Source organism: Hordeum vulgare, chromosome 2H, assembly GCF_904849725.1.
Source record: "Hordeum vulgare subsp. vulgare chromosome 2H, MorexV3_pseudomolecules_assembly, whole genome shotgun sequence".
Taxonomy (NCBI): domain Eukaryota; kingdom Viridiplantae; phylum Streptophyta; class Magnoliopsida; order Poales; family Poaceae; genus Hordeum; species Hordeum vulgare.
In genome coordinates this window covers 12,069,584-12,083,759 of record NC_058519.1, presented here as the reverse complement: position 1 = coordinate 12,083,759, position 14,176 = coordinate 12,069,584, and the positions used below count along the sequence as shown (strand labels likewise).

Genomic DNA, 14,176 nt, shown 5'->3' with positions numbered 1-14,176 from the left:
TTTAAGTTTAAGGAGTATGTTGTGCCGCAGCTCGAACCGACCCGTAAAAGAGCATATTATGTGAATATCCTTTTTTACAGGTTCATTTTGCGGGGTGACTTTGTCCTCGTCCGCGTCGGCCGTAAATTCGTTTTTCCGCGAACTGTAAATGTGTTTTACGGGTCGGTATTTTACGGGGTCTGCTAGAGATGCTCTTACAGTCTTAGAGCATCTCTAGCAGACCCCTTATAATGGTCAAACCCGTAAAAAACGACGTGTTTACAGTTTTGATTGAAAAAACGGTGCGGAGTAGACCCCATAAAATTTGTTCAACCCGTAAACTTTTGAAGGGGCATAGTAAATTCATACGCAAAAACCTTATACGTGTAATTTTGGAGGCACTATACAGTTCAACCCGTAAACTAGTCAAACCCCGTCGGAGCAGACGCGCTGCAATGGAACTGGCCGGAATCTACCAGAATCTCACCGAAATCCGTCACCGCGTGTCGGAAGAAGTCGCCGCACGCCGGAATTTATCGCTACCGGTCCGAATTGCGGCCAGATTGACCTCCACTGCCGAGGCGAGGCTGTCCACGGGCAGGGGCGGAGCAGGCCACTGGCGGCCCGAATCAGGACGGGGCGGCACTGGAGAAGAGTGGGGCAGGGGTGAGGGAGCTCGCGCGGCCACGTCGGAGAACGCGCGTGCGGCGGCGGGAAATGTCGGGCTCAAATCAGGGACGGGCGGGCGCGCCAGGGAACGCACGGTCGGGGCGGGCGGCGCAGGACTCCTCCACTGCATGAGTGGCCCGGAATGGGCGACGCTGGGACGAGGCAGGGGCGAGGCGGGCGACGCCGGAGTGCCAGGGCGAGGCACCCCGTGGCCGGAGACGGCTCGTCGGGACGGGAGGAAAAAAATGAGCTACACTGAAATACAATTTTATTTATAGGGTCTGCTCTCTCTAGAGCAATTACGCACCGTAAAAATAATTTACAGTACCCTTATACGTGTTTTTAAGGATTGATTTTTATAGATGCTCTTACAGAAGAAGCATGTGAGCTGGTTTAAAATAAATTGCTAGTTTTCTTGTGAACTTGATGTGCAATCGTGGGATGCTCTGCCGCTGTGAGACAAATAGATTGGCTATTTAATTGTGGCTTGAGGAAACAATATCCAATAGGAGTACAAGTTAGCGGCTCTAGTAAAATCACGAGTGTGTGTGACACGCGGGATAGATTACGACAGGTCACGGTGTTTTTCAGGTTAGGGTTTTTCTTTTCTTTCACACGATGGCACTTCATCCTTAATTGGTCCCCTGGTCTTTGATCCTCGTCGAGTAGGAGTGCGACCGTCGAAACGGAGTCCACGCAACTCTCACCTAGATTCATGTTGTTCCATTTGAACATCATTGTTGTGGTTTTTCATCATGCGTGTCCGATGTCAGAATAACCGTTATTATGGACTGCTGCCTATTTGGGACACGTATATGAAGACTTGTCGACCGTTATTGATAAAATCAGACCCGCGTCGACAGGAGAGCGGTAGCAACGATGCATCGACGACTTGTTCCGACGACAGTAGTGATCCGACTTTTTTATTAGGTTTGATCCGACTCTTTTAAAAAGGACAACGCTAGGTGCCGGCGAGCCAGCGTTAGGTTTTGGGCCGGTCGGTGCCTAGCCGTCCGATTTGGACGCATTAGCCGTTGGATTAGGACTTCCTTTCTCGTGTCTTCTTTCTTCCCCACGCTCCCCACACTCACACCTTCATGGACGAGCAAAACAACTGATCTCGAAGCACCATCCCGTGCGCTCGCTCGTCGCCGCCGGTCCTCGTCCTCATCATCGGTCCTCGTCCTCGCCCGCAGTTGCAGCTCCCTTGCTGGATCCACGCATGCAGCAACCTTTCTTTTCGGATCCACGCATGCAGCAACTTTCGTCTGCGTTGCAACTCCCTCGCTGGCAGTGGCAGCTCCGGTAGGACGCCCACAGCTCCTGTAGCGCCGGTCGCCGGTCGCTGCACCCCGATCGTCGTCACGGTTCGCAGCTCAGCCGTGATTGATGTAGCAAAATGAAACACCGGTTGTAGCACAAATCACAACGCCATGTGTGATGTTGCAAAATGCGACACTTGTGATAGCAAAATGCGGTGCGAGTTGAAGCAAATTTCCGCGTCGGCTGAATCATGTAGCAAATTACGCACTCGGCCATGGACGTAACTTCGCCGGCCATGCACGTTGCAGCTCCGCTCGCCATGGAGCAGTTGAGACAGAGAGAGGGGATGCAGCTCGCCATGTCGTCGGTTGTAGCAAAATGAAACGCCGATTGTAGCAAAAATTGCGACACACATGTGTGATGTAGCAAAATGTGACCCCGGTGGTAGCAAAATGTGGTGCCGGCCGTAGCAAATTTCGATGCCTCTTAAAGCATGTAGCAAATTACGCCTTCGGCCATGGACAGAAAGAGGGAGATCTATGGGGGGCAAGAGGGCCGGTTGCGGCGGCGACCGGTGGTGCGGGTTGGGTGGAGTAGCTCCGATGCCGCCGTTGTGCGCGGGTGGTCGGAGCTGCGACGACGCCATTGCGTGCGGCAGGGGGGTTACGGGTGAAGGAGGAAGGGGAGGGATGTGCGATGGATCCCGCGGCCTGCGTGCGTCCGGCACAACGGTTCGGCTGGCGTGCTGGGTGGAAACGTTTCCCTTTTAAAAGAGATTAGGGCAACTCCAATGCACCGACCCAAACAGATGACATTTTTGTCTGTTTTTATCAGTTTGGGTTGCCCGTCCGTTTGTCCGTGTTCACTTTTTTAAATGGATTAGCCGACGCATACAATGGCAAGCAAGTGAACGACAAGACTGTGACAGTAAAATAATAAGAGAGATGGATGGGAGCAAGTCAGCGAATTAAATAAGTACAGAGATATGGATGGGTGGATGAGTGATAAGTGGGTCAGTCCGAACACAAACAGACACAAAAAACGTCTACTTTGTGTCCGCAAACGACCCAAATATGACCTAAATTTAGGTCAGAAATAAGTCCGTACGAACTCAAAGCGAATACAGAATAGAAATATGTCATTTTTATCCATATCAATCCATACGAACGCGGCGAACGATTTGGATCCTTGAGTTGCAGTTGCTCTTGCAAAAAGAGTTGGGAACGCTAGCTTGCAAGAAACGGGGGAAACTTTCGTGTGGCTGAGGCTGTCTGTAATGGTAGTATCATAGATAGTATCATGCATGTCAACTATGCACTTTCGATGAGGTAGCATAGAATTAAATGAAGAAATAGAGGGTTGAGTATCATATCATGATATCGTATCATATTAAATGATGTGCTACTATGTGTCTTCCATGGTAATAAATAAACTACACTATGATACTAACATATGATAGTACTATGCATTACGGATGTGGTATCATACACTAGTATGATATATATGATACTACCCATTACAAGCAGCCTGACAGCGACTGCAGCCGTGAACAAGTTTCGTGTAGCCTCTCCATTGGGTGCACGCACACACACCGGACACAGGACACGGCGGTAGGCTCCTCGATTCGTGAGAAAAACAGTGAGTTGGCACTCGGCTAGACGGGTGTTTTTTCACTGTTTTAACCCACGAGACGAAAATAATGTACAAAATAAACTCGATCTGAAACTATTTCACGATCTGACTCTTTTAGAAACGTCATAACCCGTGGCGTTGCTGGTGTACATAGAAACAACAGTCTACCATGACGTTTTCGATCTACATTAATACGCCAGTCTAGTTTACGTTACAGATCATTTAGAAACGTGATCATAACTGACGTTTCTACGGACCCTGCTGCCGCTCGGTGACAGTCACGTCTGCACCACAGCTGTTGGCCCTGCAGCTTTGCTGACAAAGGCATCTTTCCCTCAAGTGGCACACAGCCTCCTTTCCTTCCTCAAATCAATCTCTCTCCCCGCGCGCGTGCATGTGTGTACATATTTCACCAATTAAATCCGAACCACCTGACGCTGCACGCAGTCACGCACTGGCAGGGATTTTTTTGAGGTAGAAAAACCTTTCACCAAACTGCTCGTGCCCATGCATGCATGTCGAGAAATTTAATGCAACATGTGGTGGCTAGGCCGGTCTCATGCATGCAGTGCATGGCCCCTTGCAGCAATATGAAGCAATCATTTCTAGTCTCAAGAGGTTGCCTGTATTGTGTGTCTACACCTGCATGCGTTGGCACATGAAGCAATCAGCCGGTGGCAGCAGCAGCACAAGCCAGTGTGGGTAAGAAACGCCCTGTTTAATGGCGTTTGGTGCATGTGTAGAAATTCTAGGTGATCTGCAACGCGAGCTAGACTGGCGTCTGAATATGGATCAAAAACGCCGCGGTGTACTGGTGTTTCTATATACACCAGCAACGACACGGATTCTGACGTTTCTAAAAGGATCAGATCGTGAAATAGTTTCAGATCAAGTTCATTCTGTACATTATTTTCGTCTCGTGGGTTAAAACAGTGAAAAAAAACCGCTAGACGGCTCCGTCGACCGTCGACCATCCCGGTTCCCGGGTCCAGGATTGCCGAGCAATGCTATACCTAGGTAAGGTAGTTACGTAAACTAACGTAATTACTTATCTGTTCTTTTTTAATTGGGTTTAGTTAGGGGAGGGGGACCCACCCACTTGAAATCAGGGAGGGAGGAGAGATTGTTTAGGAAAATCATACGTAGGAATTTTACATAAGTCTAGCATTTTTACAGGATTGCCCTATCCAATCCGGTGCCCACCACGCCGCCTATCCTCTGGACTTTTCTGCCTTTCTTCTAGAACCAAGCAAGCACGCACGCACGCACGCCAACGGGGATGAGCGTGACAGCGCCCATCATATTCTTGGAGCATCCGTACAAATATCGTTTCGTTTTCCGACCAGCCTTGACTAGCCATTCTCCTTCCAGAAGCAAAGGCTCTTCGGTCACGACTGCACCATGACCAGATTTATTTTTTTAAACGGAGACAAAAAAAATTGCATCATCCATTAATTAAACGGAAAATATAGTTGGTTACATGTACGGCATGGTAATTACTCAGCGCATAATAATTGTCCCTTATTTCTTAGTACCGATGAAAATGGAGTGGAAACTTTCCGCTTTTCCGGATGAAAAATGAAAACGGAGAGGAAATATGAAAGCGGAATGGAAATTTGCAAAACGGAAATGGAAATGGAATTTTTATTGCGAAAACGGAAACAGAAATGGAAGAGCGTTTTCCGATGAAATATATGTGGAAATGGAACTTTCCGTTTCTGTAAATATGGAATTTCCCATTTTTACTATAGGCCTACGACTGCTTTGTAGCTCAACCACTAAATAACACACAATGACATAATGATCATAATGGATCATTTGAGGTCCAACTTATACTACCATATATGTACTCAGCTAGGAGTGCGGACGTTTGGAGCTCGGCCTCCATGAAGGCCGAAATTTTTGAATAATTCAAAAATCAAACTTTTCGGTTTCAAAAAAATCTGAAAAAATATGAAAGTAAAGAAGGATGTTATGTGTATGTGTGCAAAAAATTAGGATGAAATACCTTGAAATACGATCTGTACAAAAAAGACAATTTCATGACCTGAAATGATGAATAGTGTCATGTGTAAAAAAGCCTCAGATTTATCTTTTTTGCACAGCCCTCATTTCAATGTATTTTTTTCTGAAAATTTACACACATGTGTGTTACGCCTTCACTTATCCCTGTATTTTTTTAAAAAAAAAATTGAAATGTAAAAATATGAATTTTCATGAAATTTGAATTTCAAATTTAAAGGCCTCCATGAAGCTCGGCCACCAAAAGCAATTTCCGCTCAGCTAGACCCTATATACAATTGTCATGTACTAATACAATACTAGGATATGTTGCTAACGTAATCAAATTATTTTATAGACATGTTAGCAATTCATTAATTTTTGTTGTTGTCTGTATTACTCTATGATTCAAGGGGTTTTAAAGTTCCGGTCAATGCCCACTTCTATTTCTGTATCCGTTTTGTATTCGCTCCGTGTCTGTTTTCGGTAGTATCTATTTCCGTATTCATTTCCGGGGTTTCTGTATTCGTTTCCACTTCTGCAAAACAATATGAAAACAAATGTGATAGCACTCAGTTCCGTCCATTTCCGCTCCGTTTTCATCCCTATTTATTAGCACCGGCGGTGACCCAAAGGTTTGCCTCGCAAATGACGGCGGCGAGCTGAATTTACGGGGGAACACTCTTTGTTATGAAACATCCTGCGCTCTTTCCATTATCAAATGGTCAATGAGACAAGCATAGTAAGGGATTCATGGCTTTTTTATTGGGTGTGCCGACGCCGGTCCTATACGCCCACCATCCCTTCAAGTGCCATGTATAGGTGTCCATATGATCAAGATGGAGTTTGTGGATGATCAATTTCCAAAGCCTAATGGTGCATCAAGATTTGTAGAAAAGGTGGGGTCCGCTTGTAAAGCGGGCAAAGCATTAGACAGAGATCATACGTGAATCAATTTCGTTTTAACATAGATTGAAACCACATGTATGACATATTTCAGAATCAATTATCATCAAAACATAAGTTTACACGCATTTTAGGAAAAGGACAAAAAATACGGATGACCAACCAAATATTTAGAGCTTATTTTTTCACTTTTTTTATTTAAAAACATAATATGGCTAATGAAGCTATGGTAGCAATGCTTTTATATTACTTTATTTGCACTCACATGGTACTCCCTCCTTTCCGGTTTATAGGGCTCATCTAAAAAATTCCAGGTTTCCATTATATTGAGCTCATTTTGAGTCTAATTAAGTTAAAGTGTTTTGAGTCCCACGCCTTTTTTAATTCATAGAGTTTAGAGAAAGGAGATGAGTGGCTATGCATGCATCGTTTTTTACATCCACCATGCAAGTCCAATGAAAAGGAGGATGCTACATTTATTGCCTTGGAAATTGAATATGTGAGAAATATTTCATTGACTAGTTAAAACTAGTGTCATCCACTCACAATTCACCTTGGTTGATGAGATTTCAGATTTGAGCCCTTATAAACCGAAAAGGAGGGAGTAGTATTTTCTCTGTACTCTAGTTTAATTTTCCCCAATTACAATTATTTAGGTATAAAAAAGTATAATTTATCCAAGTCCCTGAAATTGCTTTGATTATTATGGAGGGTTTTAGTAATAGTGATCATATACCATGGCTTCTGAAATATATCCACTCTTACTATATACATAATTTTGAAGAACGAAGTGACCTACTATCAATTCTTACCAATATTCCTGATGGATTCAAGCCGTGGTGTTTATATTTCCGATGATGTGTATTCAGTGAGAGGATATATTCCGTCGACTACAAGCTATCTACTATGCAAGCTCATATTTATCACTCAAGGTTAGATTATTCATAAAATTAATCGTTGAATATTTGTGCAGAGACGTAGCACTTTATTAGACACAAGTTCATACTTTGAAATCATGGGTGACAAGGCTCTCCTGTTGCACCCCTCTGTCTTTCTATTGCCACTGCTATATCATGTAGTGAATTGTTCTTAAAAAATGTAGAAATGGAAATTTGAAATCCATTCTTTTATTAGTGAACGCGAATTATTGATGATAGAATTGTTTCCTTTCCACTTATGATGTATGTTCCCGCACTACATAGTATGAAAGATTATCATACCCTCGTTCATATGCATAGAAAACCCAAACATTTGGGTTCTTTTTAGTTTGTAACCTATATTTTTTTAATGTATGCTTGTAGGGACCGGTCATTTACCGTGTTTATTCCACAACATGATACATCAATACTTATTCTCTCGTTGCGATGCACGGGCACTTGTGCTAGTAAAGATAAAGAGACTTAAAAAGTTAAGTAAGTTGTTAGTACTACCTGCGCATAGATACAAATTTGAAATGACGAAATCGAGGGCGGAATTTGGAAGGAAAGCACCGACGCGTCCATTCGAAGAATGGCCGGACCCACCCAGGGAGAACCGTCCACGCCCGCCGACGGGTGGGGACGGGAGGAGCGTCTCCCATTCCCCTTTCTAATTTTCCAGATCTAATTATTGCACTTGCACCGTCCGTCCTGCGCCCGGTCCGCAAGTCAGACAGAATCGAGGAGGAGGAGGAGGACCAAATCCCTCATTCTCTCTCGCCCAGCCAGCCAGCCAGCCACCCTTTCTTCTCCCGCACGACAGCCCTCGCCGCCGCCGCCGGCGAAATGGCGTCCCGCATCGCCACCCGCCTCCTCCGCCGCTCCAGCCCCGTGAGTCCCCTCCACGCCCTCCCTCCCCCCTCCCTCCTCCCCGCGCGCCCGCTCCGCCAGGCCCCTATCGATTCGCCGCGGCGGCTCGCCGTGCTCTGGGATTTCGATTTCGCGTGCGGGAAAGGGGATTTAGGGTTCGCGCGGCCGTCCCGCGCCTCGAGGCGACGGGCCCGGTTCGCCCGGCGTGGTTCCGCGGGCTGGTCTCCCCGGCCGATTTGGGATCTCTCGTCGGGTTCGGGCGGGGCGGGGCGGGGATTACTGTTGCCGTCGGGCCGAGGTGCGCTCGGCGAGGTCCGCGGGACGCGCCTCGCCCGGCGTCTCGGATTAGGGTTCCCCCAGTTCGCGCTCTTGCTGTCCCCCCCCCCCCCCCCCCCCCCCGTTTTCGTGCCCGCGTCGGGCGGCCAGCCTAGAACCGGCTGCAAAGGCAGGCCCGAGTATCCAGGGGCAGGATCGCTCTCTCCCCCTAGCTCGTGGCAGCGGATATGATTTCGTTTGTGTTTCGTCAGGGCGCGCATGTGCAATTGACAGTCACTGGACATGTCTGGATCCGGCTGATAGTTATACAATAATTTTGTTCATTGTTATCGCGTTGCATTTTTCGTGCCGCGCCCTACGTGTTAACTGCAGTCTGCTGTCATAAAATGTGACCTGTCCTTGTCCCATTTTATGTGTTGGGACTGGCTGCTGGTTAGAATTAGATGGTATATTGGTCATGCTTATGTTGTCGCTATCCCTTTTCACGTCGTGCTACTAACCAGGGCGTTTCGGTGTGCTTTTGACAAGACCTAGGCTCTAACTTGTAATGTTCATATTGGCACATAATGTTCATGTGCCCCCATTGGTCTCATTGGTTTACTACTTTACTTTATCTTGATTCGATCAATTGTAGCAATACATCATATGTAGGATGCTATACTTCATACGACATATCATCGCAGACACACACATGCACACATCTCTGTGCTTATGTGGAACGGAGAATCTGGAATGGGTTGCATATGCTTGAATATCTGGGGTAGAATTGTTTGCTTTGTCTAGTTCTTGCTAACACATAGGAATTCATTTGTGTTTCATCAAGGCGTGCAATTAACAAACGCTGGGTATGTCTGATTGGCTGCTAGTTACATAGTATATGATTTATGCGTATGTTGCATTTTTTCATACCCTACACTACTTGTTAAGTGCAATCTGTTGTCATAAAGTTTGATTTGTCCCTGCCCCATTCCATGTTGTGCTAATAACCAGGGCATTTTTGCGTGCATTTGACAAGAACTAGGCTCTTAAGTTGTAATGTTCATATTGCTGGTAATCCTGCCAGCTTGCAGGTGTTGGTCTCATTGGTTTACTACTTCTATTTTATCTTCGTTTGATCATTTGTAGCAACTAGCAATACAGCAGATACAAGATGCTATACTTGATGCAACATGGATTATTTTCTTCTGTTATCTTTCCGTGCTCACTGTTTATATTTACTTGCAGACATTAGGCCTCCTGAGGAGCTATACACATGTCAGAAACTACAGCAGTCAACTTTCAGGTTATTAGCTGAACAATTGCTGTTTCGATTTTGATCACTGGTTCACTACGGATGACTCTAATTCCTTTGTGTTCTCTGCAGGTCTTATTCCAGTTGGTCCCCAAAGCTCAAAGCTGACAAGGTAAGTGGTAACCTTTGTACTTAGTTGTATTCTGTAGAAGTGTTTTTGATGAATTCATTGTTTATTATCATCATTGCAGATGTTGTTAGATATTTTGTTCTGTTCATATACATGAGCTAGTTACTAATGGCCGTTTCTTTTAAATTTCTAGAAGGAACTATTACTTCCCAAATGCCTCTCCTTACCAACTCTGGAGTAGGTCATTCGCATCAGACAATGGTAATGGCAGCTGTTTTTTTTTGGCTATGTTCAACACTGTTAAAATTCTCCTGGAGATGTGCTAATTGATTCATGTTGTTCCTCCTGTAGGAGACAAGTTTGAAGCTGTTGTACCTTTCATGGGTGAATCTGTAACGGATGGAACTCTTGCTAACTTCTTAAAGAGTATGCTCTTTCTCCCACCCCTCTCTCTCTCCGAGTGAAGGCCCTTCTATTAACCCTTCCTTCAATACAGAACCTGGCGATAGAGTTGAGGCTGACGAGGCCATAGCTCAGATTGAAACTGATAAGGTTTAGTGCCTCTCTTAATCATTTTGAATTGTACTCTAAATATGTGTCAAATCGAGTGCCTATGATTTTTAATATAAAACATATATTTTCCTTGTATTCCAGGTCACCATAGATGTTTCTAGTCCTGAAGCTGGTGTTATTGAAAAGGTGGATAATTTTTCTCTTTTTAGCTTCCACATGTGTTTCTTATCATGGTCTTCCTCTACCCGAGCTGTAGCAAAATTGTTAATTTCCTTAATCCATTGCTTCACAGTTTATTGCTAGTGAAGGTGATACAGTTACTCCAGGCACCATAGTTGCTATTGTATCAAAGTCTGCAGCACCTGCTGAAACACATGTTGCCCCATCTGAGGAGGCGCCCCAAAAAGAATCACCTCCAGCAAAAGCTGAAGAGAAATCACCAAAAGCAGAAGAGAAACAAACAAAAGTAGAACCTCCCAAGAAGCAAGCGCCAAAGCCAACTCCTTCAAAAACCTCCCCTACAGAACCACAGCTCCCTCCAAAAGAGCGAGAGCGACGGGTAAGGCTAATCTTCAGTGACTTGAAGTTGTAAAGTTGCATGGAATCAATTCAAAGGGATTTGTCTGTAATCTTTTACAATTGTAACTGCAGGTGCCAATGCCCAGGCTTAGGAAGCGCATTGCCAATCGTTTGAAGGATTCCCAGAACACATTTGCAATGCTGACCACATTCAATGAAGTTGACATGTAAGCGTTTTGATAATCTTCTTATTTAACATTAGTTCATGTGGTGCCGACCACATTCAGTGAAGTTGATATGTAAGCATGTTGGTAATCACTTTTCTTATTTTACTAACGTATGTTCATGTGGTGTGCTATCGTGTTAGACTTCACTTTTATCTTATCTCCTTGTTTCTCTTGTGGTATGAATGCTTCATCACTGTACACTTGTTGAACATGGTGAGATGGTGACATCTGGTCCCCAGCTAGCATATCGTGAGGACTTCAACTACACCATGTTAGGGTGCATGTCACTATATTACCGGTTGCCATCCACTGACAATATAACAATACACACGTGACATGTACTCCCTTGTTAGGGAGTAATATATAATGATTTATACAAGAGTGCTCACAGAAATGTCTGCTTGTATTCCTGACCAAAACAATAATACTATTTTCTTGTAGTTAATAATGGGTATCAGTATGTGATTTAGCATATGCTCATCTTTTCATACATAAGAAGTTAAGAACTTAATCAATCATATTTTCTCCACCATCAACTGTTAATAAAACAACTCACATGTGTAGATATTGCTTATCACTTTAATATTGATATTATGATGCAGGACCAATTTGATGAAGCTACGGTCTGATTATAAGGATGAATTTGTCGAGAAGCATGGTGTCAAACTTGGTCTGATGTCTTGCTTTGTCAAGGTACCGTCTAATGTTATGCATCACCAAACTATCACTGATTTTATTCAGTTATGCTGATTCTGTTTGGCTTTTCTTAGGCTGCTGTTTCTGGACTCCAGAACCAGCCAATCGTGAATGCTGTCATTGACGGTGATGACATCATTTACAGAGACTATGTCGACGTTAGTGTTGCTGTTGGCACTTCCAAGGTACTAGAATAATGTATAGTTGTCAGCATGCTGCATTCCTTGGTTTTAGGGCTATTATCTCACTGGCAATGCAAATATCATATTTCAGGGTCTTGTGGTGCCGGTTATCCGAGATGCTGATACAATGAACTTTGCTGACATCGAAAAAGGGATAAACAACCTTGCAAAGAAGGCTACTGAGGGGGCGCTGTCAATTGACGAGATGGCGGGAGGAACATTCACCATCTCCAACGGTGGTGTCTACGGAAGCCTTATTAGCACGCCCATCATCAACCCCCCACAGGTACCCGCTGCCTTTCTTTTCTGGTGCTGAGCTGAATCTCTTGAAACAGCATTCTTCCATAGCAGATGCTCATCCGAGACACAACAACTTCTCTATTTTTGCAGTCAGCGATTCTTGGGATGCACTCCATTGTGCAGCGCCCCGTGGTCGTGGACGGCAGCATCCTTGCCAGGCCCATGATGTACCTCGCGCTGACATACGACCACAGGCTGATCGACGGCAGAGAAGCCGTCTACTTCCTGCGCCGCATCAAGGACGTCGTCGAGGACCCCCGGAGGCTGCTCCTCGACATATAAGCCCCATGCGCCTGATCTCCTTCGCTGCCAAGTGCCTTGTTCTTGTCTGGAAAATAATGCCGTGCAAATTTTTGACTGATACAAAGAGTTGCGTCCTGGGAAGGATGAAGATTTGAGTTGAGGATATGATAACGCGTTTGGGGTGTAGTTCCCTGAACGACGAAATTTGCTTTAATTTTCAATGCAAGAGCAATAGATATATGGTACCCTCTTGGTTAATGTTTCTTGAGTGCATAAAGCAATTTGCCCTCTGCTTCTGTTTGATGGCTCGTAATACGCTGTTTTAGTTCCATTCGACTTCGAGCTCAGTAACCGGCATATAAACAGTAGGGTTTTGCATTAACAATAGAGGTCTCTGGTGGTCAAACCACGATGGGTGTACACAACAAGGCCCTTATGCAATTGGAGGTGCCGGTTAAAGTGCATTTTTCTTAACCGATGCCTGCAGCGTTCGGTCATGAGCCGGCCCATGTAAGTTTTGTGAAGCTTCCTAGATTTTTTTTTATTTAGGTTTTTTCAGGACTGATTTTTCTCTTTTCTTTCTTTACTCTTTTTATTACTTTTTCATTTTCATTTTATTTTTTATATAATTTTTCGTTTAAAAAAAAAGCGCAGTCTTTTTTTGATGAACTTTTTTGAAATGTACAAACTTTTTCCCAAATCAGTGAACCTTTTCAAAATTTTACGATTTTTTATTAAAATTCTATGTGATTTTGAATATTGATGGACTGTTTTCAAATTTTGATGAACTTCTTTGAAATTTGATGAACAATATTTTTGAAATGGACGAACTTTTTTCAAAATTGATGAACTATTTTAAGATTTGTGATTATTTTTTCAGTTCAACAAACTTTTTTAAAATATACTCCCTCCGTCCCAGAATAACTGTCTCAAACTTAATACAAGTTTCCACTAGAGCTAGTACAAAGTTGAGACACTTATTTTGGGACGGAGGTAGTACATGATTTTTTTTTCAAATTTTGTGTACTTTTGAAGAAAATTCAAATTTGCTGAAGTTTTTGTTTCAAATTCTATGAACGTTTTTAAAACTTTATGACCTTTTTTTAAATTTGATGATCGTTTTTTTTTAAATTCAAAGATTTTTTGTCAAATTGGATGACTGTTTTTCAAATTCAGTAAACTTGTTTCTGTTTATGTGAACTCTTTCAAAATGAATGACCAATTTTTGGAATTGGTGAACTTTTTGTTGAAAGATTTTATGAACTTTTCATATTTTTCTGAACTAATTTTCAAATACGAGATATTGTTTTTAGATGCATGAACATTTTTTATTTTCATGATTTTAAAATAATAATTCAAAGGGCAACCTATACCACGACAATATTATTTAATTTTTTTTAACGACTGAAATAAAATTTTCGTGCTTCATCGGTTGCCCTTTGAAATAATAATTCAAAGAACGACGCCCTTCGTATTGGGCTGGCCCAGCATGGGGCGCTAAGAGCTCTCTATAGTTGCAGCTTCTGTAAGACTACGACAAGTTAGACTCCAGGCCTCGTAGATGTACACCGGTCAGTGATCACCTATGTCACTTGCAATTCTTAATTACTCCTTGGCTGCAG

At 43.7% G+C, this 14,176-nt stretch overlaps 1 protein-coding gene across 1 annotated transcript; it reads left to right on the top strand.

Moving 5' to 3' along the window:
* Positions 1-8,067: 8,067 nt before the first annotated feature.
* Positions 8,068-12,812, top strand: LOC123424427 (dihydrolipoyllysine-residue succinyltransferase component of 2-oxoglutarate dehydrogenase complex 1, mitochondrial-like). Its single transcript, XM_045108042.1, has 13 exons — positions 8,068-8,258; positions 9,738-9,795; positions 9,877-9,916; positions 10,068-10,135; positions 10,226-10,300; positions 10,371-10,426; positions 10,529-10,573; positions 10,680-10,946; positions 11,039-11,133; positions 11,736-11,826; positions 11,904-12,014; positions 12,103-12,297; positions 12,402-12,812. Exons 1-13 carry the CDS (start codon positions 8,214-8,216, stop codon positions 12,591-12,593), a joined length of 1,338 nt encoding a protein of 445 aa, XP_044963977.1. The 5' UTR covers positions 8,068-8,213; the 3' UTR covers positions 12,594-12,812.
* The last annotated feature ends 1,364 nt before the right edge of the window (positions 12,813-14,176 follow it).